The 15,954-nt window shown below is 45.2% G+C and overlaps 1 protein-coding gene across 3 annotated transcripts in view; it reads right to left on the bottom strand.

Moving 5' to 3' along the window:
- Positions 1-579: 579 nt before the first annotated feature.
- The window catches only part of ADARB1 (adenosine deaminase, RNA-specific, B1), a 35,530-nt gene continuing 20,155 nt past the window's right edge, over positions 580-15,954 (bottom strand). For 2 of the 3 annotated variants that reach the window (XM_010161452.1, XM_010161453.1), the window contains exons 7-9: positions 8,271-8,452; positions 2,093-2,285; positions 580-1,418 (exon numbers count right to left, since the gene is read on the bottom strand). In XM_010161452.1, coding sequence (XP_010159754.1) covers positions 1,253-1,418; positions 2,093-2,285; positions 8,271-8,452 — 541 coding nt within the window. In that variant the 3' untranslated portion in view covers positions 580-1,252. Of the gene's footprint in view, positions 1,430-2,092; positions 2,286-8,270; positions 8,453-15,954 lie in introns of all 3 variants that reach the window. The other variant, XM_010161454.1, reaches the window with a different exon arrangement.

Below are 15,954 nucleotides of genomic sequence, written 5' to 3'. Positions count from 1 at the left end.
TCCTGTACCACTTCTGAACACCGTGTACTAAAAAGGGTTTTTAAAAACGCCTTCTATACACCATTCAATCGATCTCACCGTATTTCCCTTCCATCTTACATTTTTACATAAAGCAAAAAGTAGTGTCTACACCTTTAGGAAAAACACCTAAGTATTCGTTAAAGCAAACAATAGCACTTACCTAATTAGCTTCATGGAGACCATCACACATGTAAAGCCCAAAGGCAGTGAAATCTCAGAGACGCAACAACTTGGGTGAAAGCAGAGATAACTCACAGGAAAGAAGTTTTAACTACGTTTTGTCCATACAAGAGCCTTTCATTTCTTCAAGAGGAGAGGAATCAATACCCAGCAAGTGACTGGTTTTGGCAATTCAGGCATAGTGCCCTTAAAACGAGCAATCTTTTTCTCTTGTCATGTTACTGTTACAGTTATGACTGTATTGATGGGTTCCTGGGATATACAAATCGCCTACTTCTAACCAGGTTTCTGCACGTTATAGACGAAACTTCTTAACTTACAAGTAATTATGTTGCTGTTTCCAGTCTACAATGGTAAAAAAAAAAAAAGACTTCACAATGTGTGTAAATGGGAGGTAAATGTATTTTTAAAAACAGAATAAAAAGCTGCATGTTAAAAACTGGGTCACAGACTAATAAATACATACATCAAAGACATGAAATTTTCAGCAGCTGGTTTTAAAGAGCAAGGAAGTGGGGAAAAACTAGCTGTCCAGACTTCATTCTGGCTCTGTGGTCTACGCGCTAGAAACATCTGCAGTTCAAAAACAAGTTAACAGAGGAGTAGAATCAGCTTTGTCACCTATTTTCTTTTAAAAAAAATCAAGCTACTTCCTAAAAGTGTGGTGTAAAACCTAGAGAAACTTTCATTTCTTCATGCACTCGATGACATTGAATTAAAAAAAGAAATTATTTTAACCCAGAAAAAATGAGTCATTGTATACTGTAAGGACAGCCTTACTGCAAGTTTTCTACAGTAAAAGTATTTCTAGAAATACACCAGAAATTACTTTCTCATAAACAAAATATACAACTATGTGTCAGATCGTCATTGAGTTCCAATGCTGAGGCAAAACAGAAACAGTTACTATGCAGTTTCAAAAAAAAAGGAAAAAACCCAACTCCAAACGGTAAAAAGATGTTTTGACAGCTGTGGAGATGCCAGAAAGCAACACTGGACACCAGGAATTTCCAGAACACCCTCCTTTCCAAAGTGATGTGCAGTCTGTGAATTAGACCGTGAGAGAAAACTGATCCTGTTCTATGGGCTTCTCCACCCAGGCTCCAAGTCCTGCCTTCAGGAATGCTTTAAACAAACACTCTTTGGCAGTTTGATACTCAGCGGCTCCTTGCTTGGTGTCGTGGTACAGGTTAGGCTTGAGGACCTTTGAGCGCAAGCTGGAGGAAAGCTGTGGGGATTGAAGGTGAGAAAAGAGGAACCGAGTAAACCAGACAGCCTGCGAGTGAGCCAGTTATTAAAACGACTGTTATTAGAACAAGGCAACGACCTCATAAACCAAACGTTCAGGCAAAAGCAGACAAGTACCCTTCTGGCCCTCATGGCTCCGTACCCAGCTGCCCCACACCCAATGGTGACGGCCGTCTCTTGCAGAGCCAGACCACGGCAGGGGCGCCCTGGGGACCAGTCCCCCCGCAGCTACCTTGCCTTCTGCTTCGTCTGGATCGGCAGCTTCCTCCGGTGGAAGAAACCTGGACGCCAAAATGCCACTGACAGACCCTTTCTTGTAGCTTTTCTTTCCGAGAGGGTAAAACCTCCGCCGTTTCGCTGGCGGTTGAAACTGGGATTATCCCTCCAAATAAACTGAGAGGGCAAGCTCAAAGGAGATGGCACCCATTGTTTACTTGGCCGTAAGCCGAGGATTATTAGATCCCTGAACACACTGTGGACCAGACATCAGCAAACTAACGAATAAGCTCAACAGATTCTTTCCCATTACTACATGGAGCAGTAGCTAACATCAGTTTCAGCTTAAAGCCGGCTCAGCAAGTGGCTTCCGGACACAGAAAGCAGCATGCACAGATATTTCATTAAGAAGTGGGAAATCTAGCACTCTGGAAGATATACCTTTGCATGAACACGCATCCAGCGGCTGTAAAAAGCATGCTTACAAAGGCGGGACGCACGGCCCATCTCATCTTTGCCGGTTGTAGCATTAATAACTTCAAGACCCGTGTCTCCTACGGTCCAGTTGACGCTGAAGTTCGGTGCTTTCCCTGGTTGACGGGCTTCCGCATTGCTAATACCTGCAAGAAAAAACGACCTTTAATGACAGCCCTAAACACTAACTCTTGGGTTTGTTTTTACTGGGGAGTAAGCGATACAGCAGAGCTACCGAAATCACATCACTAAGCAGTCTTACAAGCATATCTTTTATTTCGAGGACGTTCTCCTGCGGGTCTGTCACCGACTCATGGAGATATCCCCATGCACATCTCATTCTCATCCTGGCTAAAGTGCTCCCTCCTCCTGTCCTTCCTAGCAGCGGCATGGGATGGCAGGATTTATCACCCCACGGCTGCCAAGACGCCCTGTACATACTGACCGCGGTACCGTGCTTGCAGATCACGGCAGCCACTGCCGTCCACGTGCGGCTCCTCTCCGGCACGGGCAGCGGACGGCGCTTGGCACTCGCGAGTAGGAGCCGGGGCCAGGGGTCTGGGCGGTGCGTGCTATGGAAAAGCTGAGGAGCACATGGGTTTTGACCCTGCAGATGTTACGGGGTGGCAAAAGTCAACCTTTAAGCTGTCTCGGCTGTCTCACCAGGAGAGACCAAACGAACAGGAAGATATTTTCTTTCTAACAAGTTTGTTTCTTTCTGTTTTTACTTCAACCCAACTCGCACTGAGAACCTATTTCAAACCCACTCCGAGGTTACGGTAGGTCCCGCACTTTTATAAAATCTAATGTGTTGGTACACGCTGGACATACGCCTTGCAGCAGGGTGCATTTCTCACGGGTATTTCAAACACAGTCTAATAAACCGAGGTAAGCCGACCTCAGGCACCCGAGCACAGGGCTGGCTCGCCTGGCCCAGGTCTCATGGCACCTCTGGGCCCAGCGCTGAGAACGTGAGACCTCTTCGAGGTCTGAACAGCACCGTGAAACTCACTTTGCTTACTATAATTCCTCATCTAATAAATTCACTCAGTGCCTCATTTAATAAATAAACAAACATTTTGAGATACCAATCATCTTCAACATCCTGAAGCTGTTGTATTTTCACACTTGATTTACGTCAATCTGGTCACAATGATGGATAACCAGTAATTAAGTGAATAAGTACATAAAAACCCAATCCTACCACCCCCCATTTTCTTAAAATGTAAGATGAAAAAAGTGAGAACTGGAACAAAAGTTTCCTGAAGAGCTCTTTTCTGATTTCTTTTAGGAGAGATGCATCCAGGAGCTGAAATACAGCAGGATGCCATGGATCTATACCCACTGATCTGTAAATCGGTGAGTGGGGATGTGGGATCCACACACTGGCCAACCTGGGAGGGCGGACAGCGGTCCCCGCTGGAGCAGGTACCGTCAAGAATATCACACAAGCAACAGTGGGAGACCCAGCAAGAACAGGGCTTTATGATGAGAGTCGAGAAGTCACCGCTGAAGTGCAAACACTGCCGCACGATATGAGGCTTGCGCCTGAAAACCTAATAAATTGTAAATTTTGGGTGCACACAAAATGGATCTCAACTCAGAGTATCCAAAAGCATATAAATTCAGGCTGCTTTTGTGAAGCTTATGTGAAACCATGCTGATAAATGCCTTAATCAAAGATTGGTTTTACCAAAACCACTGAGGCAAGAGGGCTGAGACACTGCCACCACACGACGAGCAGGCCAGGCGTGCTCTTTCTTTAACTTAACAATAACTACACCATTACCTTTGCTTTTGTTCCATACACCACTGAACGAGTACAGTGATCAGATACAGTCCATCCAATACTGCAAAAACCCACTGTTTGCTCCTTGAGCCTGGACCTGCCCTGCCGGCTACTCGGGCACCCATGACATCACAAACACCCACACAAGCAAATCAAAGACGAGGAAGCTGAGCATCCCGCCTGCACTGCATTTCCACAGCAATTAGCCAGTTGCATTCCTTAGGTTATTTTGATGAATTAAATAAATTTAAAAAAAACAGACTCAGAATTTCGTTAGACTTAAGTAACAACGTCCTGTTCAGCTGCTTAATTATCTGCATGAACCCTGGAGAGATGGCAAAGGAGTCCCTGAAGGGTGATCATGGGTAGCATGGACAGGTCATCTCAAAAGCAAAGTGTCTGGGAACACTTGAGGTGGATCCTATCTTCCCCCTCAAAATCTAGACACAAACATAGCAAAAGCAACTGAAACTAGCAATGGGAAAGAAAAAATATTGTATTTTCCTTTGAAAACTAATATAACTATTCAGAGAACATTGCTCAAAACTTCTTGTTGAAAATTATTATAACGAGGTATAATAAGCAAAAGCAAAGGTCCCAGCTCTTTGTGCCTGTGCCTATATAAATAATAAAGCTTGACAGTTCTTTGAGGACAGAGCCCAAAAAAGCTTCATGACAAAGGAGATAGAGCGCTGAAAAACACCAATGTGGATGGGAAGATAAGGTACCAAGGAAACAGCCAGTCATGGCACATCACCTCTCTTCACAAACCACACCAGTTTTCCAGGACGAAAGGTGGCCAGTGTGATTCCAGTTTTCATGGAGTTCGGAGGTGTGCCAGGGAACTACCAGACAGTTAACACGGCATGCACCAGGAAGGCTGTAGGAACTACAATTCCAGCCATACGGATGTCAGTGCAACACTGTTGGGAACGACTCAACGAAAAGCTGCCTTAGTAACTTGAGACTGGAGGTGACTCTCTAATTCTTTGAGAGCCCAGTGAAAAGACAGGCCTGTCTGTTCGATGTCTACCTTAAAAACTGGCTTAATGGACATCCAGATGAGGACAGTGTCCTTGGGAAGAGCCAACACGGCTGGAGACCCTCAGGCTCTGTGTAGACCTGGAAAATGTGTGTGCGGGGAAAAAAAATGAGGTGAATGAGACTGGTGATGATACTACATTGTTTAAGAAGAAAAGCAATTGCAAAGAGCAGCAGAAAAAAAGCTCACAACACTGGGTGACTGGGCAGTAAAAAGGCAGATGAAATTCCTCACAGATAAATAATGTAATATTTAAATAAAGGTAATACATAAAAAAACCAAAGCAATTCTGCGTAAGGAGTGCTGGACTTGCAGCTGGGTATTAGCATTCAGGAATGAGATGAGTTTAATATTCAGTTCTACCAAAAGCTTATATCAATGATCAACGGAAGCAAAGTGACTTTTGGGAATTATTACTGAAGGATCATGGGACTGAAGAGAATATCATGATGGCACCATCATGATCACAATCGATGCTGCCGCTTCATCTTGAGCATCAGGCGCTGCTCTGGTCTCACTAGCTCAAAAACACAAATGGAAGGGATAATCCTTACGTGGGAGGGCCTCCACACAAGGGAGCAACAAAGCCCATGAGGACTCTTCAGCTTGCAAAAAATATGTAGCAATATTGCAGAGGTATAGAAAACTGAGTGCCACGACAACTGCTTATAGCCTGTATCATGCAGAGCATCTAATGAAGTCAGCAGAAAAGAAATTCCATTGCACAGATCTTTACAAGTCCTACAGCCCTCCTTACTAAAGGAGTCTGTGGATGGTAAAACATTTAAACGAGATCAAAAACCAAAAGCATCTCACGAATGAAAGATCCATTACAGATTTCTAATCACAAGGACTCTCAATATCTGACCCGAGATCCCTGATCCCCAGATTACTGCTGCAGTTCTCCAGAGGTACCTGCAGAGGCTACTGCTTCCTCACTGCCTAACTACCTGTGGGAAAGAGAGTACTGGGGTAGATGGATCCTACCAGAAGATCTTGGTCTTACCCGAGACAGTCCTTATCCTGGCGACAAGATAATTGGCAGATGTGAAACTGCTGCGGGGTGTTTCATCCAAGAATCACAATAAGAAACACCTGTCAGCAGCATCACAAGGAACAGGTCAAAACCACCCACACTGTAATTTCTGACAATATTCTGGTAAAACATGGGAAGCTCTAGGGAAACCAAAGCATAAGAAACTATCAACTGACCAGACGTCAGAACAAGGACAACTTTGCCTGTATTAATATTGTAATATTTTCTATCAACACGGGGGTTTCCCACATGCCCTAGCTGAAAAATCAGCTACTGTGATATACACAGTTACATTTAACTTGCTGGCAAAAAGAGGTGTAAGTAGAAAATCTCCTGTGAGAAAAGAAATGTGATGAAAATACAAATTTTAGCAGTAGATAACAACTCAGACTGATTTTGACTTAATTCAGTTGTCCCTGCAGATATAAAGCTCGCTCTTTTTTTTTTAATGAGAGGGAAAACCAACCCCAGTTTTGACAGTACATTCTCAGCTGAACAGGTGAGACAGCGGGGAAGTGAGTCACGCTCACACAGCCGCGTGCGCGGCGCCAGGAGGAACACACACTCGGGGACAGGTATTTCTGCAGTGTTTGTTCCAGCTAAGAACACGCCGTCTGATGTGTGAATCAAAGAGCAGATGGGTTGGCCACGCACGTGCCCCAGCTGAACCCAACAGCATGGGCCAGAAGGCTGGCTTTCAAGCCTGAACCAGCAGGAGAAAATGAAGACAATTCTCTGCCCAACCTCTCAAACAAGTTTCCTGTACATTTTTTAGACGTGTATCTTCATGAAAACTCAAGAGCTGAGAACGTTTCTGAACCCCCTCTACTGCTCAGCAAGTCCTGGCTGAACTGTTTTAAATAGATGGTGCTGTTCAACGGAAAAGAGATGATGTCAATATTGCAGAAAAATTATTTTTAAGAAGACAAGGCACTATTATATGTTGTGAAAAGGGTAACAAAAACTCCTCCCACCCCACCCCAAACGTGCTGTCTTGAAGAACTGACAAAAATGTGACAAAATCAAGCAGAAACAGTCCGTACAGCTACTGTGCCCATAAAGCAACTTAATTTTGGTAACTGTAGCTGTTACTTACTTGCTACTGTAAGGACAAATACATTAGTTAACATTTTAACATGTCCTAGTTCAGATAATCCTTATTAACTGTCTTTCTTATCTAAAGAAATGCTCGTTGTTCAATAGGCTCTTTTCCCCGCTCCCTCCCTAAATCTGTTTTAAAAAAACATGTCACTCTTTAAACATGCTTTAAAACACTGAGCTGTTTGGGATGTTTCCTGCAAAATAGACAGACACATGTCAAAAGCCAAGCTCTACAGAACAAAGCAACGCACCCAGTGAGAAGGAGGGTAAGAGATTTCGGTTTTAAAGCTTTCCCAGCACTACCGTAACTAGCTGTTTTAGAATTTAAGAAACTTCAGAACCGTCCTTGGAAGGTCACAGCGCAGTCAGAAGTTACGACCTGTTCATTCAAACACTGCCATTCCTCTTGGCCTCAGCAGAGCCTAGGATCAGCACAAAGCCCAAGAACCGTGCGTACGTGTTCAAGAGCAGCTGCAGAAGACAGCCGCTAACTCCACTGGCTGGGGTGTGCCACGCTGCTGCCGGAGCTGTTTAAGACTCCATTAAAAATACTCTCAAAGAATGAATGTTCCACCAGGCTCCGAACGCAGCGTTTGTGCTTTAACCTACAGAATGGACATTAAAACATTACGGGGTCATGCGAACGAGCTGGGTGCCGCCGCGCTAGTAAAAGCTGCATCCAACAAAGAAAACACAACCAATGGCAGCTGAGGTGCTCACCCCCCCCATTTCTTGTTGCGTACTGACTGCGAACCAAACGTGTCCACCGATTAACGACGTGGCTGCTCAACCGGCGTCTGCAGTGGCAAGAGAAGTGACAGTGAGAGCTAACGCGCGATTCCAAGGGCGGGAAGAGATTTCGCTAAGCCAGGGCCCTTCAACTTGCCTCACATATTGCTGGGGCACACTCCAGACAGCAATTATGTGAAACCTCACCCAAAGGTTCATACCCCAGTTCCTTACCCCATTTAACTCACAAAGGGTCCTTGCTGTGGTCCTTCTGACCGAGGATCTATATTAGGTTTAGACTGTAACTTCTCTGTTGTAACCAGAAAGCAGTTTACTCACGGTACATAATTTGCAAGGTTTTGAGAACTGCAAAATCACATTGCTACTGGAACAGACTTAAGTTACCGGCACGGCCTTCTCCATTAGATACTTGCCACTAAGTAAAGGTCTGTTGAGTGTATAAAGAGGTGGTAGATCTTCTATCTCTGCTATCCTCTGGTATACGGCTCTGGATAGATGATCCCCATGATATAAACTCCCCAAGATGATGCTAGAGAAGTAAATTGGCTCCACAAAGAGGCTAAGTAAGGCTCCTTGAATACCCAATACGTTCCACCTAAGAGGGAGGGAAAAACAAAACAAAACAAAACAAAAAAACACTTTCTTTTTAATGGAACAAGTAACATCTGCCAGACATAACAGCAGTCAATCACAACGGACCAGACTTTCAACTCTTCCTTTTGACCAGCACATGACTATGGTAGCATAGCTGTGACACCTGCCAGGATTTCAGAGATCAGGCTTATGTGATGCTCCATAAAATCACGAGTAAGATGACCTATAGCAACAGGTCTACTGTCAGCAACCACTTCAGGAGCAGACTCTGTAACTTTACTTCCCGACCGACGTGTCTGGTGATGCATTTGCCAACAGAAACAGTAGCTGATGCCTCCAAGAGATCCCTGGCAGTGGGCAAACCATTCTTTCCAGAAGGCAAGAAGGATTGTGTCGGCAAGACCTCAGCACCGTACAGGAAAGCTTGTCCCTGACACCCTACCCACACTGTCCACATCCTGCTGCCGGAAAGGACGTCTCTAGTTGCTTGCAATTTTCACAGGCAGGGAGAAAACCGAGTCTGAAAATATGCAAAGAGCCTTTGCTCACTTTAGCTGCTTCACAGGCTCCAGCCATAAATCCCTGTCTGCACTGCTGTGACCTACGTTGGATCAGGTCTGGTGGCAGGGATACAGCATGCAGAAGAGCAAAATACCAAAGGCTTTTTTGTAGCTGTGGTCAGCTGATCAAGTTTTGGCTCTCAATCTGTATGTAATAGTCATACAAAGTACTTCCTCAAACCTCAAAGCCTCCTGCAGAGTATTTTCTCTGTCCTTGCCTCCGAGGTATGCTTGTGAACAGCTTGGCACTATTAAAATAGCATACTTGAGTGCAACTGCAACACCCAGACACAAACAGCAGGGAAGTTGCTTTTGGTGCTTGAACAAAAGAGATGGGCACAATGGAAGCTCTTGTGCTCATGCACAATGGTTGTCCTTATTGAAAGGCCCATCCTAAACTGGGTTGGCTGTTTAGGCACTGTTTTCCCTAAAACAGGGAACTCAGACGCTGCTAACAGTGTTTCTTGCAGCTTGTGCTGGGATGGCATGGCTACACCTCATCATCATTTCAGGCTAGAAACTCTACAGCACAAGCGCTTCCCTAGCGCATGAATTGAACCACCTGTGTTGGCTGCAAGGCTTGCAAACTGATTAAAAACAAACCAAAAAAAAGGGTAAATCGAAAATTGCAATCCAAGGAAACAATTTCTTTGCATGTCTTTACTGAGGATGACAATGGAGGCAATGTGCATTAGCTTACTCACCTGTCGCTAAAAAAGCTGGCCTTAATGAATGAGTAAAAATACTGCGCTAATAAAAAATAAGGCATATTGTACATTGAGTAAAGGCACGTTCTGTATGGCACTGAAAATACAATCAGCAACCAAATGTCAGAGTAAAGATATCAAGTGAAGATTATCTTTCTAGTTATCTTCTAGCCAAGATGCCTTTCTGAGGACCTCACCCCGACTAGAAGTTCGTAAGCACAGAGGTATTCCAAGTGCCAAATGAATCACAACAGTATTTTCTTGTTACTTGCAGTATTACCTACATCAAGCATAGAGAAGCATATGGACTGCTACAGACACAGATGATACTATGGGAGAAACATCTGGAAAGGATTCAGGACTAAGCACTGCAAACTGCGGTCTTACGACTGTACCTGAAACTCGCAGACACACAAACCGCGCTTCCTTCAGGGACGCACAACGCGCTTTTCACAAACAGCACTTGAGGGACGGATGGACATTTTTAAAAAGGCCAAAGCATCCCTCTGGCAAGACCCAGCTCCCTAACCACAACCTCTGCCAGACCCTTCAGCCTCGTTTCCAGAGCTTGTGTTCTGCGCACACTCGGTGACCTTCTCCAGCGCAGAAATGAAAGCTGAACTTTGCTTTGCTCAACTTCTTTGGATTATAAGAGGAGGAGGAGTTTGGACACCTGAACAAGTTTCTGCAAGATGAACCGTATGAACTGGTATTACTTCTTTTACAGTTAATGGACCAAATTCAGTATTTCACTACAAACTGCGAGGTGCAGAGCGGAAAGAGCTGAATTCACTCCAGAAAACTTTCTTGAAAGTCAGTGATGCCTTTCCAGTGAAACGATCAAGCAAAGGATTTTTTTCTTCATGTTAAAAATAGTAGCAGAAAAGGGTTAAATGACTGAAGCGACTTAAATCTGGCTTACAAACTCCAACCTTCCGAGGCTCAGATGTGGTTTGGAACACAGAAATGAACCTTTCCACACCGCAGTGGAGCAGACGGACCCTGGCTGCAGCACAGTACTCACGTATGAGCCTTTGATGGCTCAAGAAAGCGGTGATGGAAAACAACTCTCCCATCACAAATTCAGCAGTTTAAATCTCTCCTGCCTTGGCCGTGGGCAAAAATGCCATGCTCCCACGTAAAACGACCGCATCTCGGGTCCAGTCTTGCTGGGCAGATCACAGAGCAGACTGCACCCGCGCGGTAATGTTTCTCACCACGAAAGCTGGAAAACGGCACCGCGTTTGCAACAGAACGGCACTAAAACACAAGTGTGAGCAGAATATAGGAATGCTGCATCACGCCAGCGGTGATGCTGAAAGGCCCACAGTAAGGCGTGTAGAAAAGAGATTTGCCAAAGGGGAGGAACACACCAGCAGGCAGGGAGACACCCTCCCATCTAAAGCTTCTCCAGGGAAAAATCTGAGACACTTATCTGAGCTCAGCATAAAACCAATGCCTCCTGTGACAGTATTTTACATATTCTGAGCATGCTGGTTTTAAGCTACTACAAGAAATTTTCTTTCACAACCTTTAAAAAACTTCAAAATAAAACTGACATTGAACATGCAAGCTTTTGTATTGATATAAAGCATGAGCCACAGGATTTAGGTCCAGACTGTCACCACTTACAGGTGCCTTGATTTGGGCTGGGGGTCTAGATCACATTATAGTTAATGGTGATTTACTCAGCAGCTGATTACGACCACAGTTGTTGGGCTGAACAGCTCTGCCTCAACAGCTCTCCCTCTCTAGTCTAATGCCAGGGAAACTGGGGAACCTGGTGTGGATGGGGATGCCTGCCAGCCGCGTGTTCAGCAGCCTGCAGTACGCTTCCAACTTCAACTCTGCAGTTCTGCAAGTGATGCACAGCTCAAGGAAAGGCAACCTGACGTGATGCCATAAAGTGCAAACAAAGGCCTATTTACTCATCCTGAACTGGCCTTTTGCAAGACAGAATGTCATTCAGAGTCACCAAGCAGTTTGGTTCACTCTCTACCAGGGGCTCATTGAGGTGGTGTTTAAGCCCTACCATGTTTGATGAGGCAACAGAATTTCTAAAGCTCTTCAAGCAGTAATTAGAAAAACACCTAAGCACGAGAAGGGAAACAAAAGCTGCGAATCAAAACCACAGCTCTCCTTTTTCCTCAGACAGGCCAGCAGACACACCACAGTAGCCCTTACTAGCACCTGGATTAGGAGGTTCAGAGCTCCCACCACTACACGTACCAGAAAAGCAGCAGTAGCTCATACAAGGTAAAAGAAATTCTACCTTCATCTGACTATCTGGCCACTGAGCAGCTCTGAACAGTTAAAAAACATAAGGAGGGTGAAGATGCTGTAATCTGCTGCTGCTGTAGTGTAAAGTTGCACCCCAACATTTATTTCCCCAGCACCAAACCTGATTGAAGAGGACTCTGCCTATCGCCAACTTCATCTTCCTCAGCCTGCTCATCTCATTGCTTGCACAGCTCTCCATAGTCAGGTCAGTGGCACGATTCAAGGGTTTTTTCTTTTTAAGAAAACCCCAAACTCTGGCCTTGTATTGTGAGGTTCACAGCTCTGCCAACAACGGCGGGACCCCTGCCGAAAGGCAGGGAGATGCAGCACTTGGGCATGGGTGCTGGGAGTCTCCTAAAACCTCCATCAGAGAACACAACACTGAAAACAGACTTCCAAACACTGCTCAGAGTGAGCTTGCTATTAGAAAGGAAACAGGCACTGGACAAACGACACTCCTTTCCTGCAGATATTCTTAAGGATTTCAGCTGGGCCACTCCGCTGAGCAACGCGATAACCAGGCAAGATGGAGCGACTGTGTCAGGAGCAGCAAACTACATCTGCCCTGACCAACTTACAACATGTATCCTTCTAGCACCTCTTCTTATTCCTCTCTAAACCCCTTACCATTTCATACTTTCATACATTCACTGCACTGAGGAAGAAATGATGCATAATTACATGCGGCTCTCTTATTTGGTATCAGGGTTATGATTTTGAAGAAATTTCCACCAAAGTTGTAACAGCAGATCATCTTTTCTAAGTCTTTTTCTTATATAAAAACTCTGCTTTCCACTGAGTATTTTTGTTTAGCATGAAAAATTAAGCCCTCTGAAAAATTCCAGGAGTGAACCAAAACCTACTTCAATTCAGAAACACTGCTGAGATGTCTCCTGGGAATATGGCTTGGGGTGCCTTCTATCCCCACTTTTAAAGCTCCCCGTGCATGCTTAGCTACAGTGAGACCAAAACACCAATGTTTCCCTGTCACCATGATTTTGCCATGTCCTCTACCTCATCTACAAGCTCATCTTGTGCTTGAGCATCCAGAGAAACGCTCTTTCAAAGCGCTACATCTCATCACCTTTACTGACTAAACCCCAACCACGGCCTTTGCAGATCCGTGAACGTAAAGTGCGCTCAACCCCTGACTGCTTACACAGGGGATACTCTGCGTAGTGAGCTCGCCTGAGGTTTTATAGAAGAGCATCGCATTGGGGAAATGTGAATTTTACACATTTATCATACCTGCTGGTTTCCTTATTCACCACTTGGAACCTATAGATAACAACCTGGAGGACAGACACTTTCTCAACCTTTCTGCTGTTCCCAGTCCCACTACATGGAAAAAAAGAGGGCAGAGAAACCAGAGACCAACACCAAACCAAGAGGAGCCCTCTCTTCCTTGCTGTGCTGTCACATTTCTGCTTTAGGCTCAGAGGCAAGGGTAACAGTGCTCTATCCTAAAAGGTCTTCATGGCGTAAGGCTGATTTCACAACCCTTAATACAGGAAAAAGCAAGTAAAATTTAACTCTGCAGCAGCACTTCCATAGTGTGCTAGTGCACCTCTTGCCAAAAAACCTGCCAATAATTATCCTGCAGACAGCAGTACGGAGGGGGCGAACCACTTCGCCTTGTGTTTACAGCGGTGTGCACATGGAACTGGTGTCAGAAGTCGCTGCAGGAAAACGAATAGCCTCCTGCAAATACCAAAATGAGAGATTACTGTTGGAAAAAAGAAAAAAAAGTTGTATTTATGATCGGATGCAACACCTGACAAAAGCAAGTGTTTACAATTCAAAGCCTGTCGTGGTTCATCGTTCCTGTGCAGGGACACTTAGAGCTGCTCCTTCAGCTCGGACTGGCAGCGGGCAGGCCGGGCCCCGCTTCCTGCGCCCACCCACCTAGCTGGGCTTCACCCTCGTCGCCTGGCAGAACGCACGGGCAGAGCTGGCTTCATTCTAACTGCAATCTGGTTTCTCTTCTGATTTTAAATCCAACTCCTCTCTGTTTCCTTAAGAGATCAACTGGATCTCTACGACCAGCCCCTGCCTTTCGGGAGCCACGGCGTAAGGAGGCAGCAACATCTCCACGTGGAGCGGAGTCAGAGCTTCGGCTACATCATCAGCCCAGGCTATGAACCCTAAGTGCAAGAACTCCACGGCCTTTGACAGTAGCGCTCCTCGCAAGCATCTTTTTATTTATCCCGAGGTCAGATCTGCAATCAGAGACAGGCGCATCTCTTTTCCCTTGTAGCCGTACCTAGGCGGGCAACCACACCGCCCTGACTTGTCCCAGCTCTCCTGCTGTTGCCGCATCTGCTGCACACCAGTGAGCCTGGGTCACGGCTCAGGCCACTGGTTTGAGAGGTTCCGTGATGCTACACCTGGTTATTTAGATGCCGCTTCCTGGGCAGCGGTTTCCTACCACTTTCCCCAGGATTTTTACCGAGGTGTCACACAGCCACCACGTGTCAAAGCAAATACATTCACAGCGGCCGCTGTCACTCGGGTTGGGAACTGCTCTTCCTATTCCTGTTCAGAAACCACGCCGGCTCCATCACAGAGCTTGCCACTGAGGAATAACTCTCAAAGGCAGCTGGATGGGCACGGACACAGCTGCAGAACATGCAGCCGTTAGCGAGCATGCGTAGGATTTTAAGATGTGCTTGTACACCTTCATCACTCCCAAAAATCTAGGTGGTAGGTCAAGAAGACCAAGCCATTGGGGAAATATATCGGGTTACAAACTTCCATTCGGATTTCGCACACTGAATAAGCACAAAACGAAGCCAGTGCACGGATACCTGATGTTCTTTCACACAGAACATTATCAGAAACAGTATTTGCCCTTTGTTAGAGTAGAACAGCACCAATGACTTCCCTTTTAACAACTCGACCTGATGTTAAAGCTCTTCCCAACTCCTACAGCCTTCCTACCAATGAAATGGAGTGGAAAAATATATTGCTCTTCTCAGAGACATTAGCCACAATGGGAATGTTTCATGAGAAGTTAAGTAATTATTTCAAGCCAAGAAACTTAAAATGAATGTGGGTGGAAAAAACACATCAAAAGGAAAATGACCAAAATAGACATCGTCAAGTACCATGGAACAAGGTTAGGATACATTTAAAACAAATGCATGTATATTAATATCCCAAAACAATTACTCTGGTCACAGACACCACCCTAACACCACACTGCAGTGCCACCAGCAGTGACACGATAGGATAATCCTGTTCTGATGCTTCTGACCCAAATGGGATTACACTCATGGCCTTTCCACGTTTCTGCAGTTTGACTTGGATGTTCCTACCAGGCTCAGGAGGGCGCTAGACAGCACACTGCAACAACGTGCCCGCAGGTGGAAACAACGGCTTGGATTATACATATAATCCACACAGATGAGGCTGTTCAGATACAAGGAGTTTTCCTGCTTGTGCAATCCTACACCCCGAATTTATCCACGTCTATTCCAGGCTGCAACCGTGAACCTTTGGGAAAGCTCAGTGGAAATTCACAGGGCTCAAGCATACTAGAGGACTGGCTGCTGGATGTTACAGAGCAATGCATTCTTTCAAATGTAAATGGACAAAACATGGTCATAAGTGTCAGGGAAATTTAAAAAAAAAAAAAAAAAAAGAAAGAAAAAAAGAATATGAAAATTTGGGCCTCCTTACCCGTCATACAGTCTTTGTTCTGTGTCAAGGGGTTCTATTTGCTTCCTTCACTGGCACAAACAAAATTATTCCCATTAGCCCCAAGGAGAGGTGACAGCTAGCTACGCAAGCGAGAGATGGATTCTGTTCTGCATCACACAAAATCAACAAAACAGTCAAATGTGTTCTAGCTCAACAACTGTCATCTTTTTTATTTTTTCATCTGCACTAACAGCAATGATGATGCGATAAAGAAGTCAAACGCATGTGGCATGATTAACCATGTCGAGTGGTTG

This window comes from Eurypyga helias, unplaced genomic scaffold (genome assembly GCF_000690775.1).
Source record: "Eurypyga helias isolate BGI_N326 unplaced genomic scaffold, ASM69077v1 scaffold6771, whole genome shotgun sequence".
Classification (NCBI taxonomy): domain Eukaryota; kingdom Metazoa; phylum Chordata; class Aves; order Eurypygiformes; family Eurypygidae; genus Eurypyga; species Eurypyga helias.
This window is presented reverse-complemented; position numbering and strand designations above follow the sequence as displayed.